The sequence below is a fragment of the Podarcis muralis genome, chromosome 10 (assembly GCF_964188315.1).
Source record: "Podarcis muralis chromosome 10, rPodMur119.hap1.1, whole genome shotgun sequence".
Taxonomy (NCBI): Eukaryota; Metazoa; Chordata; class Lepidosauria; order Squamata; family Lacertidae; genus Podarcis; species Podarcis muralis.
In genome coordinates, this window is record NC_135664.1 from 72,663,347 (window position 1) to 72,681,319 (window position 17,973).

Genomic DNA, 17,973 nt, shown 5'->3' on the forward strand with positions numbered 1-17,973 from the left:
CTCCAACTACCGCACAATTGCACTCATTTCACACGCTAGCAAGGTTATGCTTAAAATTCTACAAGGAAGGCTCAAGCAGTATGTGGATCGAGAACTCCCAGAAGTGCAAGCTGGATTTAGAAGAGGCAGAGGAACCAGAGACCAAATTGCAAACATGCGCTGGATTATGGAGAAAGCTAGAGAGTTCCAGAAAGACATCTACTTCTGCTTCATTGACTATGCAAAAGCCTTTGACTGTGTCGACCACAGCAAACTATGGCAAGTTCTTAAAGAAATGGGAGTGCCTGATCACCTCATCTGTCTCCTGAGAAATCTCTATGTGGGACAAGAAGCTACAGTTAGAACTGGATATGGAACAACTGATTGGTTCAAAATTGGGAAAGGAGTACGACAAGGCGGTATTTTGTCTCCCTGCTTATTTAACTTATATGCAGAATTCATCATGCGAAAGGCTGGGCTGGATGAATCCCAAGCCGGAATTAAGATCGCCGGAAGAAATATCAACAACCTCAGATATGCAGATGACACAACCTTGATGGCAGAAAGTGAGGAGGAATTAAAGAACCTTTTAATGAGGGTGAAAGAGGAGAGCGCAAAATATGGTCTGAAGCTCAACATCAAAAAAACGAAGATCATGGCCACTGGTCCCATCACCTCCTGGCAAATAGAAGGGGAAGAAATGGAGGTAGTGAGAGATTTTATGTTCTTGGGCTCCATGATCACTGCAGATGGTGACAGCAGCCACGAAATTAAAAGACGCCTGCTCCTTGGGAGAAAGGCGATGGCAAATCTAGACAACATCTTAAAAAGTAGAGACATCACCTTACCAACAAAGGTCCGTATAGTAAAAGCTCTGGTTTTCCCAGTAGTGATGCATGGAAGTGAGAGCTGGACCATAAAGAAGGCTGGTCGCCGAAGAATTGATGCTTTTGAATTATGGTGCTGGAGGAGACTCTTGAGAGTCCCATGGACTGCAAGAAGATCAAACGCATCCATTCTTAAGGAAATCAGACCTGAGTGCTCACTGGAAGGACAGATCGTGAAGTTGAGGCTCCAATACTTTGGCCACCTCATGAGAAGACTCCCTGGAAAAGACCCTGATGTTGGGAAAGATGGAGGGCACAAGGAGAAGGGGACGACAGAGGATGAGATGGTTGGATAGTGTTCTCGAAGCTACAAACATGAGCCTGACCAAACTGCGGGAGGCGGTGGAAGACAGGAGTGCCTGGCGTGCTCTGGTCCATGGGGTCACGAAGAGTCGGACACGACTAAACGACTAAACAATAACAACATTCTTTGGTTGGCCTCTGTTATTTTCTCTGACTGATGGAGAACCTTCAAAGGACTCTATAAGGGCTCTTGTGTTCCCCATAAGGGAATAAGGGCAGATATTTGTTTATTACAGGTGTCATCCTGACAAGAGCCTCCCTTCTCACCTCACAGCGGCAGGTCCAGCACGGCTCCGGGCTCCAGTTCTCGCCTTCCTTCCGGCCGTCAGCACAGCCTGCAAAGGGGGAAAGAGAAGGTCAGTACTGAGGAGAAACTGCACCTGTTGAATTTCTTCCTGTGGCAAAGCTGTCAGCAATGATGGAATCATAGGATCACAATTGGGAGGGACCTCTGGGGTCATCTAGTCCAACCCCCTGAAATTCAGGAATCTCATGCAAGACAGATGGCCTTCCAAACTCTGCTTAAAGAACTCCAAGGGAGGAGAACCCACAACCTGTCAAGGAAAACAGTTCCCCTGTCAAACGGCTCTTCCTGTCAGAAAGCTTTTCCTGATGTTTAGTTGGAATCTCTTGTAACTTGAAGCCTTCTGGCGGTTCCCTCCCTGAGAGAAGTGAGGTTACAGGGAACCAGGCAGAGGGCCTTCTCGGTGGTGGCGCCCGCCCTGTGGAACGCCCTCCCGTCAGATGTCAAGGAAATAAACAACTATCTGACTTTTAGAAGACACCTGAAGGCAGCCCTGCTTAGGGAAGTTTTTAATGTCTGACGCTGTATTGTTTTTAATATTTGGTTGGAAGCAGCCCAGAGTGGCTGGGAAAACCCAGCCAGATGGGCGGGGTATTAATAATAATAATAATAATAATAATAATAATAATAATAATAGGACAATAGGACAATCGGGACTTCAAAGAAGATTGGGAACTTTTTACAGACTATTTTAAAAAACAATAACAAAATGATTTGGACTCCGTGGCAGGTTTTGAATAAACACCCACAAATTTATTAGTAGAATATAGGACAGATGACGTAATGATATGTACAGTTTTTTACATGCAGAGAACAATACGTGCAAACAGACAAGAGAAGGGAGCTGAGGGATGAGGGAAGACTTGGGTTGGGTGGGGAGAGGGAGGGATGGGGGGTAATAATAGGGGGGGAAATAAATGTAATTGATTATTTGAATAATTTGTTTGCTTGAAATTCTTTAATAAAATTAATAATAATAATAATAATAATAACCCAAGCTGCGTGTGGGACGCGGGTGGCGCTGTGGGTTAAACCTCAGCGCCTAGGACTTGCCGATCACATGGTCGGTGGTTCGAATCCCCGCGGCGGGGTGCGCTCCCGTTGCTTGGTCCTAGCGCCTGCCAACCTAGCAGTTCGAAAGCACCCCTAAGTGCAAGTAGATAAATAGGGACCGCTCACTAGTGGGAAGGTAAACGGTGTTTCCGTGTGCTGCGCTGGCTCGCCAGATGCAGCATTGTCACGCTGGCCACGTGACCCGGAAGTTTCTGCGGACAGCGCTGGCTCCCGACCTATAGAGTGAGATGAGCGCACAACCCTAGAGTCTGTCAAGACTGGCCTGTACGGGCAGGGGTACCTTTACCTTTACCTTTTTAAGCTGCGTGTAATAATAACCCAATCCCTTGCATGCACTCACCCAGACAGCGAGGTCGGTCGTGGCGCAGCGAGCACTCTGCTTTGCCATGCGCACACACGCAAGTGGTGCACAGATCTCGATCCCAGGAAGCGCCATCCTCATAGCGCTGCCCTTCCCAGAGGCATGCCGGCCGCCGACACTCGCAGTCCTCCAGGGACTTCACGCGGCCCAGCAGGTCCGAATTCTGGGGAGGGAAAGACGGGAGACGCTGTGGGTGACTGGAGGGGTTACTCTGGATCCTAACAGGGGAGGAGGAGGTCCTAAGAACAAGGATCTGTCTCTCCCCCCCCCCCATGAAAGAATCACATTTGATATTCAGGATAGAACCCGCTATTATGGAAATCGCGCTTCGCATCTGCGCAGATACGGTGTTTAAGATTGCGCTGTTTTCATGTTGTGAACGGGCCTCTGGAATGGATGCCGTTTGCAACCAGAGGTACCACTGTATTTGCAGTGCCTGGGGTTTATTTATTTATTTGTTAAAGATTTTCTTGATTTACAACTGTCCCCCCCCCCCCATGTAACATTTTTACAAATCATTTTCATTTGTTGAGACATTAGGAAGAAAAGGGGAAAGAGGTGGAGGGGTGGTGGTGCCTGACGTACCGTATTTTTTGCTCTATAAGACTCACTTTTCCCCTCCTAAAAAGTAAGGGGAAATGTGTGTGCGTCTTATGGAGCGAATGCAGGCTGCGCAGCTATCCCAGAAGCCAGAACAGCAAGAGGGATTGCTGCTTTCACTGCGCAGCGATCCCACTTGCTGTTCTGGCTTCTGAGATTCAGAATATTTTTTTCTTGTTTTCCTACTCCAAAAACTAGGTGCGTCATGTGGTCTGGTGCATCTTATAGAGCGAAAAATACAGTATTTGTGGTTATTTATGGTTACTGTTGCTTTTCTTATTGTTCCCTTTGTGAATGATGCCATGGCCTTTGGCTAGCGCAATAAAGTTTATGATGATGGTGGTGATGATGAATGGACATATGGCAAAAATGCTGCTGTCACAAGATTCCTGTGGAGCCGGGAATCTAGATGACCCCTGGATCCACCCCCGAACTCTAAAATTCTGCGTGGTGGGATCTGCGCTTCCCTCACCTGCTCTTTGACCATGTCCAACATCGTCCCCAGCCCGTCGACCAGCTCCTCCAGCCGCCGTATCCTCTCCTCTGCGCTGGCTGCGCTGGATCTCGCTGGTCCCGGTGGTGGGAAGTCAGACTCACTTGGCTCCCGCTGGTAGTGGCGGATGTCCGTCAAGGCCGGTGGCTCAAGGGGCGGCGGAGAGTCCAGCACAGGCAGGTGCTCGTCTGATAGGTCCAGGTAGCGCTCCTCAGCTGTGGTGTAGGACAGAGGGAGGAGGTCTGGCTCTGCGGGTCAGCGAAAGGGAGAGAAAAAGGAGCAAATGGAATGGTCAAAGGGGTGGAGTGAGAGACGGATCTATTGCTTCTGCAAGGGTAACATTTGGTACTGGACCCAGTGCGCAGGACCGTGTGGATTAAATTAAACTGGAAACTGTTTCGAGTCCTCAGGATTGCAGATACAGTGGTACCTTGAGAAGTGAACGGGATCCATTCAGGAGCCCCGTTCGCATCCAGAAGCAAACGTAACTAGTGATGACACGTCTGTGCATGCGCGCGTCACTTTTCGCCGCTTCTGCGCATGAGCGTGACGTCATTTTGAGCATCTGCGCATGCGCGAGCAGCGAAACCCGAAAGTAATGAGGATGAAAGAGGAGAGCGAAAATATGGTCTGAAGCTCAACATAAAAAAAACACGAAGATCATGGCCACTAGTCCCATCACCTCCTGGCAAATAGAAGGGAAGAAATGGAGGCAGTGAGAGATTTTACTTTATTGGGCTCCGTGATCACTGCAGATGGTGACAGCAGTCATGAAATTAAAAGACGCCTACTTCTTGGGAGAAAAGCAATGACAAACCTAGACAGCATCTTAAAAAGCAGAGACATCACCTTGCCGACAAAGGTCCGTATAGTTCAAGCTATGGTTTTCCCAGTAGTGATGTATGGAAGTGAGAGCTGGATCATAAAGAAGGCTGATCGCCGAAGAATGGATGCTTTTGAATTCTGGTGCTGGAGGAGACTCTTGAGAGTCCCATGGACTGCAAGAAGATCAAACCTCTCCATTCTGAAGGAAATCAGCCCTGAGTGCTCACTGGAAGGACAGATCCTGAAGCTGAGGCTCCAAGACTTTGGCCACCTCCTGAGAAGACTCCCTGGAAAAGGCCCTGATGTTGGGAAAGATGGAGGGCACAAGGAGAAGGGGACGACGGAGGACGAGATGGTGGGACAGTGTTCTCGAAGAGACCAGCATGAGTTTGACCAAACTGTGGAAGGAAGTGGAAGAAAGCGGTACCTATTTATCTACTTGCACTTTGACATGCTTTCGAACTGCTAGGTTGGCAGGAGCAGGGACTGAGCAACGGGAGCTCACCCCGTCGTGGGGATTCAAACCACCAACCTTCTGATCAGCAAGCCCTAGGCTCTGTGGTTTAACCCACAGCGCCACCCGCGTCTCTCTAGAGACAGGTAGCTTTGCGTTTAAAGAGACCAAACACCCATTCCCCAGAAGGCCACAGTTTTATCCCTCCCACAAAGCCTCACTCCTGCGTGAACCGAGTTTGACATACCAAGATTTCCCAACTTCACTACAGCCCTCCTCCCCTATGCCAGGTGTAATTTTACAAACTTCTGCCATACTGTTTCTTGGCTTTTCTTAAAGCTAAAAAGTCCCCAACGCTGCATCCCTTTGATCGCTTGCCTTGCCCTCCGAAACCTTAAATTAAAAGGAAAAAGAACAAGGAAGAAAGCTGCTCGTCCGGCCTCCCGCTGCCCCTCCATCTCCGGCGGGACTCCAGCCCCCTCCCCACTGCAGCCTGACCTCCATCTTGCGCAAAGACCCCCTGAACCATTCAACAGCAGCCTGGATCAGGGGGCACCCGGCGGGGTTGTGAAGCCTCGATCCCTCCCTCCCGGTGGCCCAGCGGGTGGGTGTGCATGAGGGCCCAGGCGCTGGGCAATTCCTCCTGCCCGGCTGACCCTTCCAGGGGGGCTGGAGGCCAGAAGCGCTTAATGAGCAGAAGGGGGCAAGTTGGGGGCAGCCAGAGCCGAGATGCTCATTAGACGCATGGATGGTTCAGGACAGGCCTTGCCAGCAGTTGGGAGGAGGGGAAAGGAGTGGGAGAGCGCAGGAATGGTGGCCAGAAAAAGGACGGAGAGGTCAGGAGGAGAGGAGGAGATGTGGGCAATGCACAGGGCAGGGATGGCCATAGGTGCCAACTCCCTGGGGCCCTGGGAGCCTGAGCACCCACAAAATTCCTAATAATAATAATAATAATAATAATAATAATAATAATTTATTATTTATACCCTGCCCATTTGGCTGGGCTTCCCCAGCCACTCTGGGCAGCTTCCAACAAAATATTAAAATACAGTAATGCCTCAAACATTAAAAGCTTCCCTAAACAGGGCTGCCTTCAGATGTCTTCTAAAAGTCTGGTAGTTGTTCTCTTTGACGTCTGGTGGGAGGGCGTTCCACAGGGCGGGTGCCACCACCAAGAAGGCCCTCTGCCTGGTTCCCTGTAACTTGGCTTCTCGCAGCGAGGGAACCGCCAGAAGGCCCTCGGAGCTGGACCTCAGTGTCTGGGCAGAACAATGGGGGTGGAGATGCTCCTTCAGGTCTACCGGACTGAGGCTGTTTAGGGTTTAAAACGTCAGCACCAAAACTTTGAATTGTGCTCGGAAACATACTGGGAGCCAGGCACCCACAAATTTCAGTGCCAGGGCCATGTGCCCGTGGCCCCAGGCACCCACAGTCGCGGGGCCAGGTTGGCGCTCTTGGGAATAGCCAAGAGGTGCCCTCCTGATGATGTCATAGAACTGGAAGGGGCACCAAGGGTCATCTAGTCCAACCCCCACAACCAGGAATCTCGAACCCACAACGCCAAGATGAAGAGTCTCATGCTCTAGTGCAGGGGTCAGCAACCTTTTTCAGCTGTGGGCCGGTCCACCGTCCCTCAGACCTTGTGGGGGGCCGGAATATATTTTTTTGGGGGGGAATGAACGAATTCCTGTGCCCCACAAATAACCCAGAGATGCATTTTAAACAAAAGCACACATTCTACTCATGTAGAAACACCAGGCAGGCCCCACAAATAACCCAGGGGTACTTTGTTTTTTCGTGCTACGTTGTATTTGTTAAAAATTTGGAAAATCAATAAAAAATATTGGGGGGGGGGAGGAAGAACTTGCTCGATGCAAGAGCTGTTTGATGCCCACAGAAGGTGGTGGAGGATTCTCCCTCATTGGAGGTTTTTAAGATGGGATTCTTTAGCTGCGATCCCCGCGTTTCAGGGGGTTGGGCTAGATGACCTTTGGGTGCATTCCAATTCTATAAATCAGTGATTTGGACAAAGACTTCCGAGGTCCCCAGTGCCCCTTTCCAGGGGGCAGCTTCTCAAACGCTTGGGAAATGTGGGGAGGAAGTGGGGGGGATGAAACCAGCCCCCCACAGATCACTGCAGCCTCTGGAACACAATGCTCACGCCAGAATTCCCGCAAAGGCGTCTGAATTTTAGCAGGGCTTAAAGGAATTCAACTTGCCTCCAGCTCCGCAGCCACTGCCAGTCTGCAGTCAAAGGTCAAAACGTTCTGGCAGGCTCAGTCTGATGACCCTTCAGAAGCCTCTGTTCAGGTAATTGGCCAATTAATTACCCCGCCGCTGCCCCAAAGAGGTCATGGGGCAAAGAGTACGAGGTTTTTGAGAAATGAGGTTGAGCACCATAAATCCTTGAAGGAGGAACCATAGAATCTTAACATCTCAGAGCACAGAAAAAGCTCACTGTTTTGCAAGTGGCATTCAAGCTCACGCCGGAAAGTTGAGTTTCTTAAACAGCTCTGTCGCCCCAACACCTTGCAAAAGGATATTGTAGAGGTGATATTGTAGAGCTGCCGCATTCTGGGTTAGTTGCAGTTTCTGGGTCACCTTCAAAGGTAGCCCCACATTGGTGTCAAAGGTTTGGTGTGAGGTCCTTTGCACTCGGCACAAGAGATGGTGGATTGGGCCCCATTTGAGGTGGAGTGGGAGAGGAAGCAACCTGCCCTCCTTTCAGTCTTGCATGCAGGCTTGGAAACATACTGGGAGCCAATGTAGATCTTTCAAGACCGGTGTTATGTGGTGTCGGCGTCCGCTCCCAGTCACAAATCCAGCTGCCGCATTCTGGATTAATTGCAGTTTCCGAGTCACCTTCAAAGGTCGCCCCACATAGAGCGCATTGCAGTAGTCCAAGCAGGAGATAACCAGAGCATGCACCACTCTGGCCAGATGGTCTGCGGGCAGGGAGGGTCTCATCCTGCATACCAGACGGAGCTGATAAACAGCTGCCCTGGACACATAATTAACCTGCGCCTCCATGGACAGCTGTGAGTCCAAAATGACTCCCAGGCTGCGCACCTGGTCTTTCAGGGGCACAGTTGCCCCATTCAGGACCAGGGAGTCCCCTACACCTGCCCGCCTCCTGTCCCCCCCAAAACAGTACTTCTATCTTGTCAGGATTCAACCTCAATCTGTTAGCTACCATCGATCCTTCAACCATAAAAAGTGGTTTTTTAGTTGCAGTTTTCGGGTCACCTTCAAAGGTAGCCCCACATTGGTGTCAATGGTTGGCGTGAGGTGCTTTGCGCCTGGCACAAGAGATTATGGATTGGGCCCCATTTGAGGTGGAGTGGGAGAGGAAGCAACCCGCCCTCCTTTCAGTCTTGCATGCAGGGCTATGATCCACAGGGAAGGAGTTTCTCATGGGCTCAATGGCAGAGCATAGAATCATAGAATGGCCGAGTTGGAAGGGAATGCAAGGGTCAGAATCCCTGCAGCACATTTTTGGATTTATGATAGCATATCTAAGACAGTTAAAGGAATTAATAGGTTTTGCACATAGGCAGGAAGAACCAGATGCACAAATATAGGATGGGGGACACCTGGCTTACTAGCAGGACATGTGAAAAGGATCTAGAGGTCTTGGTGGACCACAAGATGAACATGAGCCAACAGTGTGATGCAGCAGCAGAAAAGGCCAATGTTATTCTCAGCTGCATCAACAGAAGTCTAGTGTGTCCAGATCAAGGGAAGTCCTAGTCCTGCTCTATTCTGCCTTGGTCAGACCACAGCTGGAATGCGGTGTCTAATTCTGGGCACCACAATTTAAGAAGGATGTTGACAAGCTGGAAGGTATGCAGAGGAGGGCGACCAAGATGGTCAAGGGTCTGGAAACCAAGCCTGATGAGGAATGGTTGAAGGTGCTGGGTATGTTTAGCCTGGAAAAGAGGAGACTGAGAGGAGATATGAGAGCCATCTTCAAATATCTCAAGGGCTGTCCCATGGAGGAGGGAGCATGCTTGTTTTCTGCTGCTCCGGAAAGCAGGACTCGAACCAATGGCTTCAAGTTGCAAGAAAGGAAATTCCGACTGAATATTTGGAAAAACTTTCTGACAGTAAGAGCTGCTCAGCAGCAGAACAGTCTCCTGCCAGAGCTTGTGGACCCTCCTCCTTCCTTGGTGGTTTTTAAGCAGAGGTGGGATGGCCACCTGTCAGGGATGCTTTAGCTGAGATTCCTGCATCGCTCTAAAGTGAAAGCCTTCTGGGATATAATATATAATTGAAAAAGTTTTTAAAATATAACTTTAATGGAAAAAACCAGAGGCGTTTTTATTAGGTTTAATTGGAGAAGAAATACATAAAAGAGATGTAAATATGTTTATGTATGCCACAGTGGCTGCAAGGATATACCTGGCTCAAAAATGGAAAGAGCAGGAACTCCCAGCACTGGAAGACTGGCAGGTTAAGATGGTGGAGCACGTAGAGGTGGCCAAGTTGACGGGGAAGTTCCGGAATCAGCATGACGAACTGTTTCAAAAGGACTGGAACAAATTTGTACTTTATATGAAAGAAAATTGTAAACATCTGAAAACATTTGCAGGTTTGCGTTGGAAAGTTTTGTAATGTAAATACAGTGGTACCTCGCAAGACGAATGCCTCGCAAGACAAAAAACTCGCAAGACGAAAGGGTTTTTTGTTTTTTGAGCTGCTTCGCAAGACGATTTTCCCTATGGGCTTGCTTCGCAAGACGGAAACGTCTTGCAAGTTTGTTTCCTTTTTCTTAACACCGTTAATACAGTTGCGACTTGACTTCGAGGAGCAACTCATAGAATGCGGTGTGGTAGCCTTTTTTGAGGTTTTTAAAGACTTTGGTGATTTTTGAAGCTTTTCCAAAACTTTCCTGACACCGTGCTTCGCAAGACGAAAAAAATCGCAAGACGACAAAACTCGCGGAACAAATTAATTTCGTCTTGCGAGGCACCACTGTATAAGGAACTGATTTACTGATAACAAGATGAAATAATATAATAAGATAAAAGGTAAACATGTGATTATAGAAATGCAGAGAATATAGAAAGGTGTGTGGAAGTCAGAAAGAGCGAGGGAAGGAGGTCGATGCTCTTGCAGAGTAATGTATCAAGTTATAAAATTATGTAACAAAATGTGATTATGATAAAAGTGGAAAACTTAATAAAAATCATTAAAAAGAGAGAGATTCCTGAATTGTGGGGGGTTGGACTAGATGTCCCTCAGGGTCCCTTCCAACCATACGTTTCTAAGAGGGCATGACTGGCTGGAACCCTGCAGAGGAGCACTCCATTCCACAGGGACAAGGATCCTGGGGTCTCCGGAGATATCCTTGCCATTTGCCAGTTCAATTCCCGTCAGTCGCGACTACACAGGTCCCCCATCCCTGCCAGAAAGCAACATTTTCTGGCCGGTCTTCCTTGGTTTTCCTTATTTACAGGAAGCCTGACAGCAGCCAGCCCAGCTACAGACTTATTAGCTGAAGAACAGCTGTTCTAACTAAACGATTTGCCTAATATTTCCTTGGCAGATGAGAAGCCTGAGCTTAGATACATAACTTCCTCTCTGGGGAACAGGCAGACATCAGATCAGGCCTTTTCAGCCACGGATGCTATATTTACCCTGAGGCACTCGGTTCAAGAATACAGCAGGAAATGCGGAGGCTCTCTGTGTACGGCTTTTTTTTAAAAAAAATCTCTGGGTCCGGTTTGCAATTTTTACATTGACTATGCCATTTCCACGCTGAGAAAGAGAGGTCAGCACTGCCTTTGTGGGGTTGGCGATGACGCGATCCGGTCTCATGCATGAAGAGGTTTGCAGCATGGGTCGACAACTTGGGGAATTCTTCCAGAGGTTTTGGGGAAACCAAAGTAGTGGATTTGCGTAGGAGGCCCCAAATAAATCCATCCTCATCTTTTAGGTCTCGTTGGGGAGACCTAACTTGCAGGACAGAAACAGATTGAGGTCTATAAACTTATGCACAGCAAGGAGAAAGGGGATAGGGACAAGTTTTTAACTCAGAGTGGACATGCTAAATGGAGGCAGTGAGAGATTTTACTTTCTTGGGCTCCATGACCACTGCAGATGGTGACAGCAGCCACGAAATTAAAAGACGCCTGCTCCTTGGGAGAAAAGCAATGACAAACCTAGAAAGCATCTTAAAAAGCAGAGACATCACCTTGCCGACAAAGGTCCGTATAGTTAAAGCCATGGTTTTCCCAGTAGTGATGTATGGATGTGAGAGCTGGACCATAAAGAAGGCTGATCGCCAAAGAATGGATGCTTTTGAATTATAGTGCTGGAGGAGACTCTTGAGAGTCCCATGGACTGCAAGAAGACCCAACCTCTCCATTCTGAAGGAAATCAGCCCTGAGTGCTCACTAGAAGGACAGATCCTGAAGCTGAGGCTCCAAGACTTTGGCCACCTCATGAGAAGAGAAGACTCCCTGGAGAAGACCCTGATGTTGGGAAAGATGGAGGGCACAAGGAGAAGAGGACAACAGAGGACGAGATGGTGGGACAGTGTTCTCGAAGGGACCAGCATGAGTTTGAACAATCTGCGGGAGGCAGTGTAAGACAGAAGTGCCTGGCGTGCTCTGGTCCAGGGGGTCATGAAGAGTCGGGCACGACTAAACGACTAAACAACAACAAGACATGCTAAAATGTATAAGTCCGAATCAGATAAGTGCTGGAGATGTAACGATGTAGTATAGATTTGAATCTCTGGGGGGAAATCTGGAAGAGCGATTTGAAGTTCACATCATGCTATTTTGGAGGCAGTTGGAGGATGGATGGTGGCTAACAGATTGAGGTTGAATCTTGACAAGACAGAAGCACTGTTTTTGGGGGACAGGAGGCAGGCGGGTGTGGAGGACTCCCTGGTCCTGAATGGGGCAACTGTGCCCCTGAAGGACCAGTACTCATTTTGGACTCACAGCTGTCCATGGAGGCGCAGGTCAATCCTGTGCCCAGGGCAGCTGTCTGCCAGCTCCATCTGGTACGCAGGATGAGACCCTCCCTGCCTGCTGTTTGTCTCACCAGATTGGTGCATGCTCTGGTTATCTCCCGCTTGGACTACTGCAATGCGCTCTACATGGGACTACCTTTGAAGATGAGCTGGAAACTGCAATTAATCCAGAATGCGGCGGCCAGACTGGTGACTGGGAGTGGCCACCAAGACCATATAACACCAGTCTCAAAAGACCTACATTGGCTCCCAGGACGTTTCCGAGCACAATTCAAAGTGCTGGTGCTGACCTTTAAAGCCCTAAACGGCCTCATCCCAGTATACCTGAAGGAGCATCTCCTCCCCCATCGTTCAGCCCGGACACTGAGGTCCAGCACCAAGGGCCTTCAGGCGGTTCCCTTACTGCAAAAAGTGAGGTTACAGGGAACCAGGCAGAGGGCCTTCTCAGTTGTGGCACCCTCCCTGTGGAACGCCCTCCCAACAGATGTCAAAGAGAACAACAACCACCAAACTTTTAGAAGACATCTTAAACGACTAAATAACGACAACGTAGGTTCAGAAGCACAGATGTGCACAGGACCTGAGGGTTTGCGATACTTTAAATCCAGGGTCCGATCTGCTCAGCTGAGGGAAGACAACTTAATAATAATAATAATAATAATAATAATAATTTATTATTTGTACCCCGCCCATCTGGCTGGGTTTCCCTAGCCACTCTGGGCGGCTTCCAACAAAGATAAAAAATACACTGAAATGTCACATATTAAAAACTTCCCTGAACAGGGCTGCCTTCAGATGTCTTCTGAATGTCAGGTAGTTGTTTATCGGTTTGAAATCTGATGGGAGGGCGTTCCACAGGGCGGGCGCCACTACCGAGAAGGCCCTCTGCCTGGTTCCCTGTAACTTGGCTTCTCACAGTGAGGGAACCGCCAGAAGGCCCTCGGAGCTGGACCTCAGTGTCCGGGTAGAATGATGGGGGTGGAGATGCTCCTTCAGGTATACTGGACCGAGGCCGTTTAGGGCTTTCAAGGTCAGCACCAACACTTTAAATTGTGCTCGGAAATGTACTTTATCCTTTGCAACGTGGAGAATAATGGCAGCATTTTAGACTTTTCAGTTGAGAGAGAAGGCAAGTAAGAGGTGCCGCGATAGAAATTTATAAAATTACGCCTGGCATGCAGAAAGCGGTCAGGCCGGGGAAGTTCTCCTCCCGCTCCCACAGCGCTAGAATTGGGGGGGTCTCCAATGAAGCTGAGTGCTGGAAGTTTCAATACAGATTAAAGGAACGGCGCAGGATGCTGTGGAACTCCCTGCCACAGGCCTAGAGGCCTTTAAAAGAGGGTGAGACAAATTCACAGAGGAGGAGAGGGCTCTCGATGGCTCCTTGCCAAGACGGCTGCCCTCCACAATTGGAGGCCGCAATGCTTCTGGGTCCCAGTTGCTGGAAACCACCAGAGGGGAAAGGGCTGTTTTGCTCAAATCCTGCTTGCGATTTTACCTTGGGGGGACTCTGGTTGCCCACTGTGAAAACAGGATGCTGAGGAATTAAATTTACAGCATGTAATGTATTAAGAGAAAAATTGATGAAAATGATGTACAGATACAGTGGTGCCCCGCAAGACGAATGCCTCGCAAGAAGGAAAACCCGCTAGACGAAAGGGTTTTCCGTTTTGGAGGTGCTTCGCAAAACGAATTTCCTATGGGCTTGCTTCGTAAGACGAAAATGTCTTGCGAGATCCTGCAGGTTTTTCCCCCTCCCCCCCCTTTTCCCCAAGCCGCTAAGCCGCTTATCAGCTGATCCGCTAAGCCGCTTAACAGCTGATCCGCTAAGCCGCTTATCAGCTGATCCGCTAAGCCGCTTAACAGCTGATCCGCTAAGCCCGCTAAGCCGCTAATGGGGTTGCTTCGCAAGATGAAAAAACCGCAAGACGAAGAGACTCGCGAAACGGATTCTTTTCGTCTTGCGAGGCACAAAAATGTATCATACTGATGATAATAAATGCTGGAAATGTAAGGAAAAAGAAGGAACCGTTTACCACATGTGGTGGACGTGCCCCAACGTAAAAGACTTCTGGGAAAGGATCTACAATGAACTGGAAAAGTGTTGAAAAACACATTTATTAAGAAACCAGAAGCCTTTTTACTTGGTATAGTGGGGGGAGAAATGCCCAAAAAGGATGTTACTTTTTTTTTGTATGCCACAACAGCTGCGAGAATATTACTAGTGAAGAATTGGAAGAAACAAGATTTACCAACTATCGAAGAACGGCAGACGAAGATGATAGACTATATGGAACTTGGCTGGGAGACTCCGAGACCAGAGAGAAGAGACGGTGGAAGAAGACTGGAAGAAGTTTAAAGAATATTTGAAAAAATATGTTAATATTTAAATCTTAGAATAGCTTTGGAAGTGGCTATAAGCTGTAGGGTTAGAAGTAGAAGATAGTGTATTTTAAAATAGTATTATTTGTAAGTGATAAAATGTGAAGATTTTTATGGTAAAAGTAAGTGCGATTTAAAAATGGTTAAAAATTATGATATATGAAGCTGCTGAAGATGAGGTAAAATGAAAATCAGATGGGGGGTTCTTGGGGAAGCTCACCTAACAATGTTCAGAAAAAAATAAGGATAAGATAAGAATTTGTTTGTATTGTTTATTTGTGTTATAAAATGAATAAAAAATTTTGAGGGGGGGGGGGAGAAAGAAAAAAGAAAACAGGATGTTGGACTCAATGGGCCATTGAACTGATCTAGTAACCGCTTCTCTTGTTCTTATGTCGTGTCCTTAACAGCTATAATACTTAGCGTAGAAAATAAATGGATCATTTGCAAAGCCCCAGAGAGAGATCTCTCCAACACGCCATTCGCTTGGCTCGGGAACAGAGAAAAACGTCAAGCCCCTTCGTCACCTCCCTCCAGACAGATCGCCCCCCACTCCTTTCCCACTCTCTTCCAGATGTCAGCCCCTCCTCTCCCAACAGCTGGAGCCCTTCCAAGGCCCACAAATTGTACCCGCCCAGGACAGAGAACATCTGGCGCAGCTGATTCCTGCTCTTTGCACAGATGTTGAAGGCTTGACATGGCGAGAACGTTCCCAAAGTCAGCGGATTGCTTTGCTTCCCCCTTCCCACCAAGTCCATTCCAAGCGGATGAAGAATGATAAAATTATAGAGATGGAAGGGATCACCCGCCCCGGGTCATCTAGTCCAACCCCCCCCTGCAATGCAGGAATCTCAGTTTAAAAACCACCTTTCGGTCTTCTCATTTCCAAGCTAAACATACCCAGCGCCCAGATGTTCTGGACTACGAGTCCAGATGTGCTTCCATCAGCCACCGTTTCATACAACTCTGTGTTGGACTGGGCTGATGGGAGTTTGAAATATACTCAAGAGTGGATGTCATGCTCTTTATTCAGCTCACAGTGGTGAGGAGGAATGGAAGTTTCCCCAAAATGTCTGCTTTATATACATTATTTACACAATGGGCCCCACGTGATTGGCTAATTCCGGGATTCTCCTGTAGGCCAATCAGGTTGCGGATTCACTTCCACCTGGAGCTGGATTGGGTGGCTCCTGTGGACCAATCAGACTGCTGCATTCTGGACCCTATTGTTCTAGGGCCAATCAGACTGCTGCATCCTGAATCCTATTGTTCTAGGACCAATCAGACTGCTGCATTCTGGATCCTATTGTTCTAGGGGCAATCAGACTGCTGCATCCTGAATCCTATTGTTCTAGGACCAATCAGACTGCTGCATCCTGAATCCTATTGTTCTAGGACCAATCAGACTGCTGCATCCTGAATCCTATTGTTCTAGGACCAATCAGACTGCTGCATCCTGAATCCTATTGTTCTAGGACCAATCAGACTGCTGCATTCTGGATCCTATTGTTCTAGGGGCAATCAGACTGCTGCATTCTGGATCCTATTGTTCTAGGGCCAATCAGACTGCTGCATTCGGAATCCTATTGTTCTATGGCCAATCAGACTGCTGCATTCTGGATCCTATTGTTCTAGGACCAATCAGACTGCTGCATTCTGAATCCTATTGTTCTAGGGCCAATCAGACTGCTGCATTCTGGATCCTATTGTTCTAGGACCAATCAGACGGCTGCCTTTTGGATCCTATTCAACTCAGTACATAACAGTTCCCAAAGTCAGCGGGCTGCTTTGATGTCTCGCTACTTTGCTTCCCAGTTCCCACCAACTCCCTTCCGAGCAGAGGCAGAGACAATTCTGTTACGTTTAGTTGGAGAGGATATTCCTAAAAAAGATGTAAATTTGTTTACGTACACCACAACGGCTGCAAGGATACTTCTGGCTCAGAATGGAAACAGCAGGTAATTCCAACATTGGAGGAATGGCAGAGAAAGAGGGTGGAATACGTAGAACTGGCAAAGCTGACGGGGAAATATGGAATCAGTGCAACAAACTGTTTCAAAAGGACTGCAGCAAATTTACTGTATTTTTCACTCTACAGTGGTGCCTCGCAAGACGAAATTAATTCATTCCGCAAGTTTTGTCGTCTTGCGGTTTTTTTCGTCTTGCGAAGCACGGTGTCGGGAAAGTTTTGGAAAAGCTTCAAAAATCACCAAAGTCTTCAAAAACCTCAAAAAAGGCTACCACACCACATGCTATGAGTTGCTCCTCGAAGTCAAGTCGCAACTGTATTAACGGTGTTAAGAAAAAGGAAACAAACTTGCAAGACGTTTCCGTCTTGCGAAGCAAGCCCATAGGGAAAATCGTCTTGCGAAGCAACTCAAAAAACCAAAAACCCTTTCGTCTTGCGAGTTTTTTGTCTTGCGAGGCATTCGTCTTGCGAGGTACCACTGTATAGGATGCACCAGACCATAGGATGGCGAGAACAGGGGGGGGGGGATTCTCCCCCTCTCTGCGCAGTGCCCCTTCCATTTCTCTCTCCTCCCGCTTCGCTGAAGGGGCGCCGCGCAGAGAGGGAAAACTGTGCCGCGTCTCTAGCGAAGCGAAGCCAAGAGAGCAAGAGGGATCGGTGTGCACCAACCCCTCTCACTCTCCAGGCTTCAGACGGCTATCCGCAAGCCTTTGGAGCGCTGCCTAAAGCCTCTGGAGCACAGCGGGAGTACCCACTGTGCTCCGGGGGCTTCAGGCAGCTTCAGCGAAAGCAACGCGAAGCCTCCGGAGCGTGGGGGGAGCTCTCCCTCTGCGCTTCGGAGGCTTTGCGTTGCTATCGCTGAAGCCAAGGAGCCTGCATTCGCTCCATAAGACGCACACGCATTTCCCCTTCATTTTTGGAGGGGGGAAAGTGCGTCCTATAGAGCGAAAAATACGGTATATCATATATGAAAGAGCGTCATAAACATCTGAAAATGTTTGTAGGTTTAAGTTGAAATGTTTTGTAACGTGAATATAAGAAACTGATTTACATATAATTGAGGTGAAGTACAAAAAGAAGATAGCAAGTAAAAAAGTGGTTATTGAAATGCTAAGAATCCAGGAAAGATATCTGGAAGTCAGAAAGAGGGAGGACGGAAGGAGGTTGATGCTCAGTTTCAGGTTACAGAATCATGTAATAGAACGTGATCATGATAAATATGGAAAGCTTAATAGAATTATTTTTTTAACTCCATTCCGAGCGGATGAAGAATGATAAAATTGTAGAGGTGGAAGGGATCGCGCGCCCCGGGTCATCTAGTCCAACCCCCCCTACAATGCAGGAATCTCAGTTTAAA

At 48.2% G+C, this 17,973-nt stretch overlaps 1 protein-coding gene across 2 annotated transcripts in view; it reads right to left on the minus strand.

Moving 5' to 3' along the window:
* Positions 1–17,973, minus strand: part of KCP (kielin cysteine rich BMP regulator) — a 97,096-nt gene that overhangs the window by 69,099 nt on the left and 10,024 nt on the right. For both annotated transcript variants that reach the window (XM_077935400.1, XM_077935399.1), the window contains exons 4-6: positions 3,981–4,249; positions 2,888–3,071; positions 1,437–1,504 (exon numbers count right to left, since the gene is read on the minus strand). In XM_077935400.1, the coding sequence (XP_077791526.1) occupies positions 1,437–1,504; positions 2,888–3,071; positions 3,981–4,249 (521 nt within the window). The remainder of the gene's footprint in view (positions 1–1,436; positions 1,505–2,887; positions 3,072–3,980; positions 4,250–17,973) is intronic.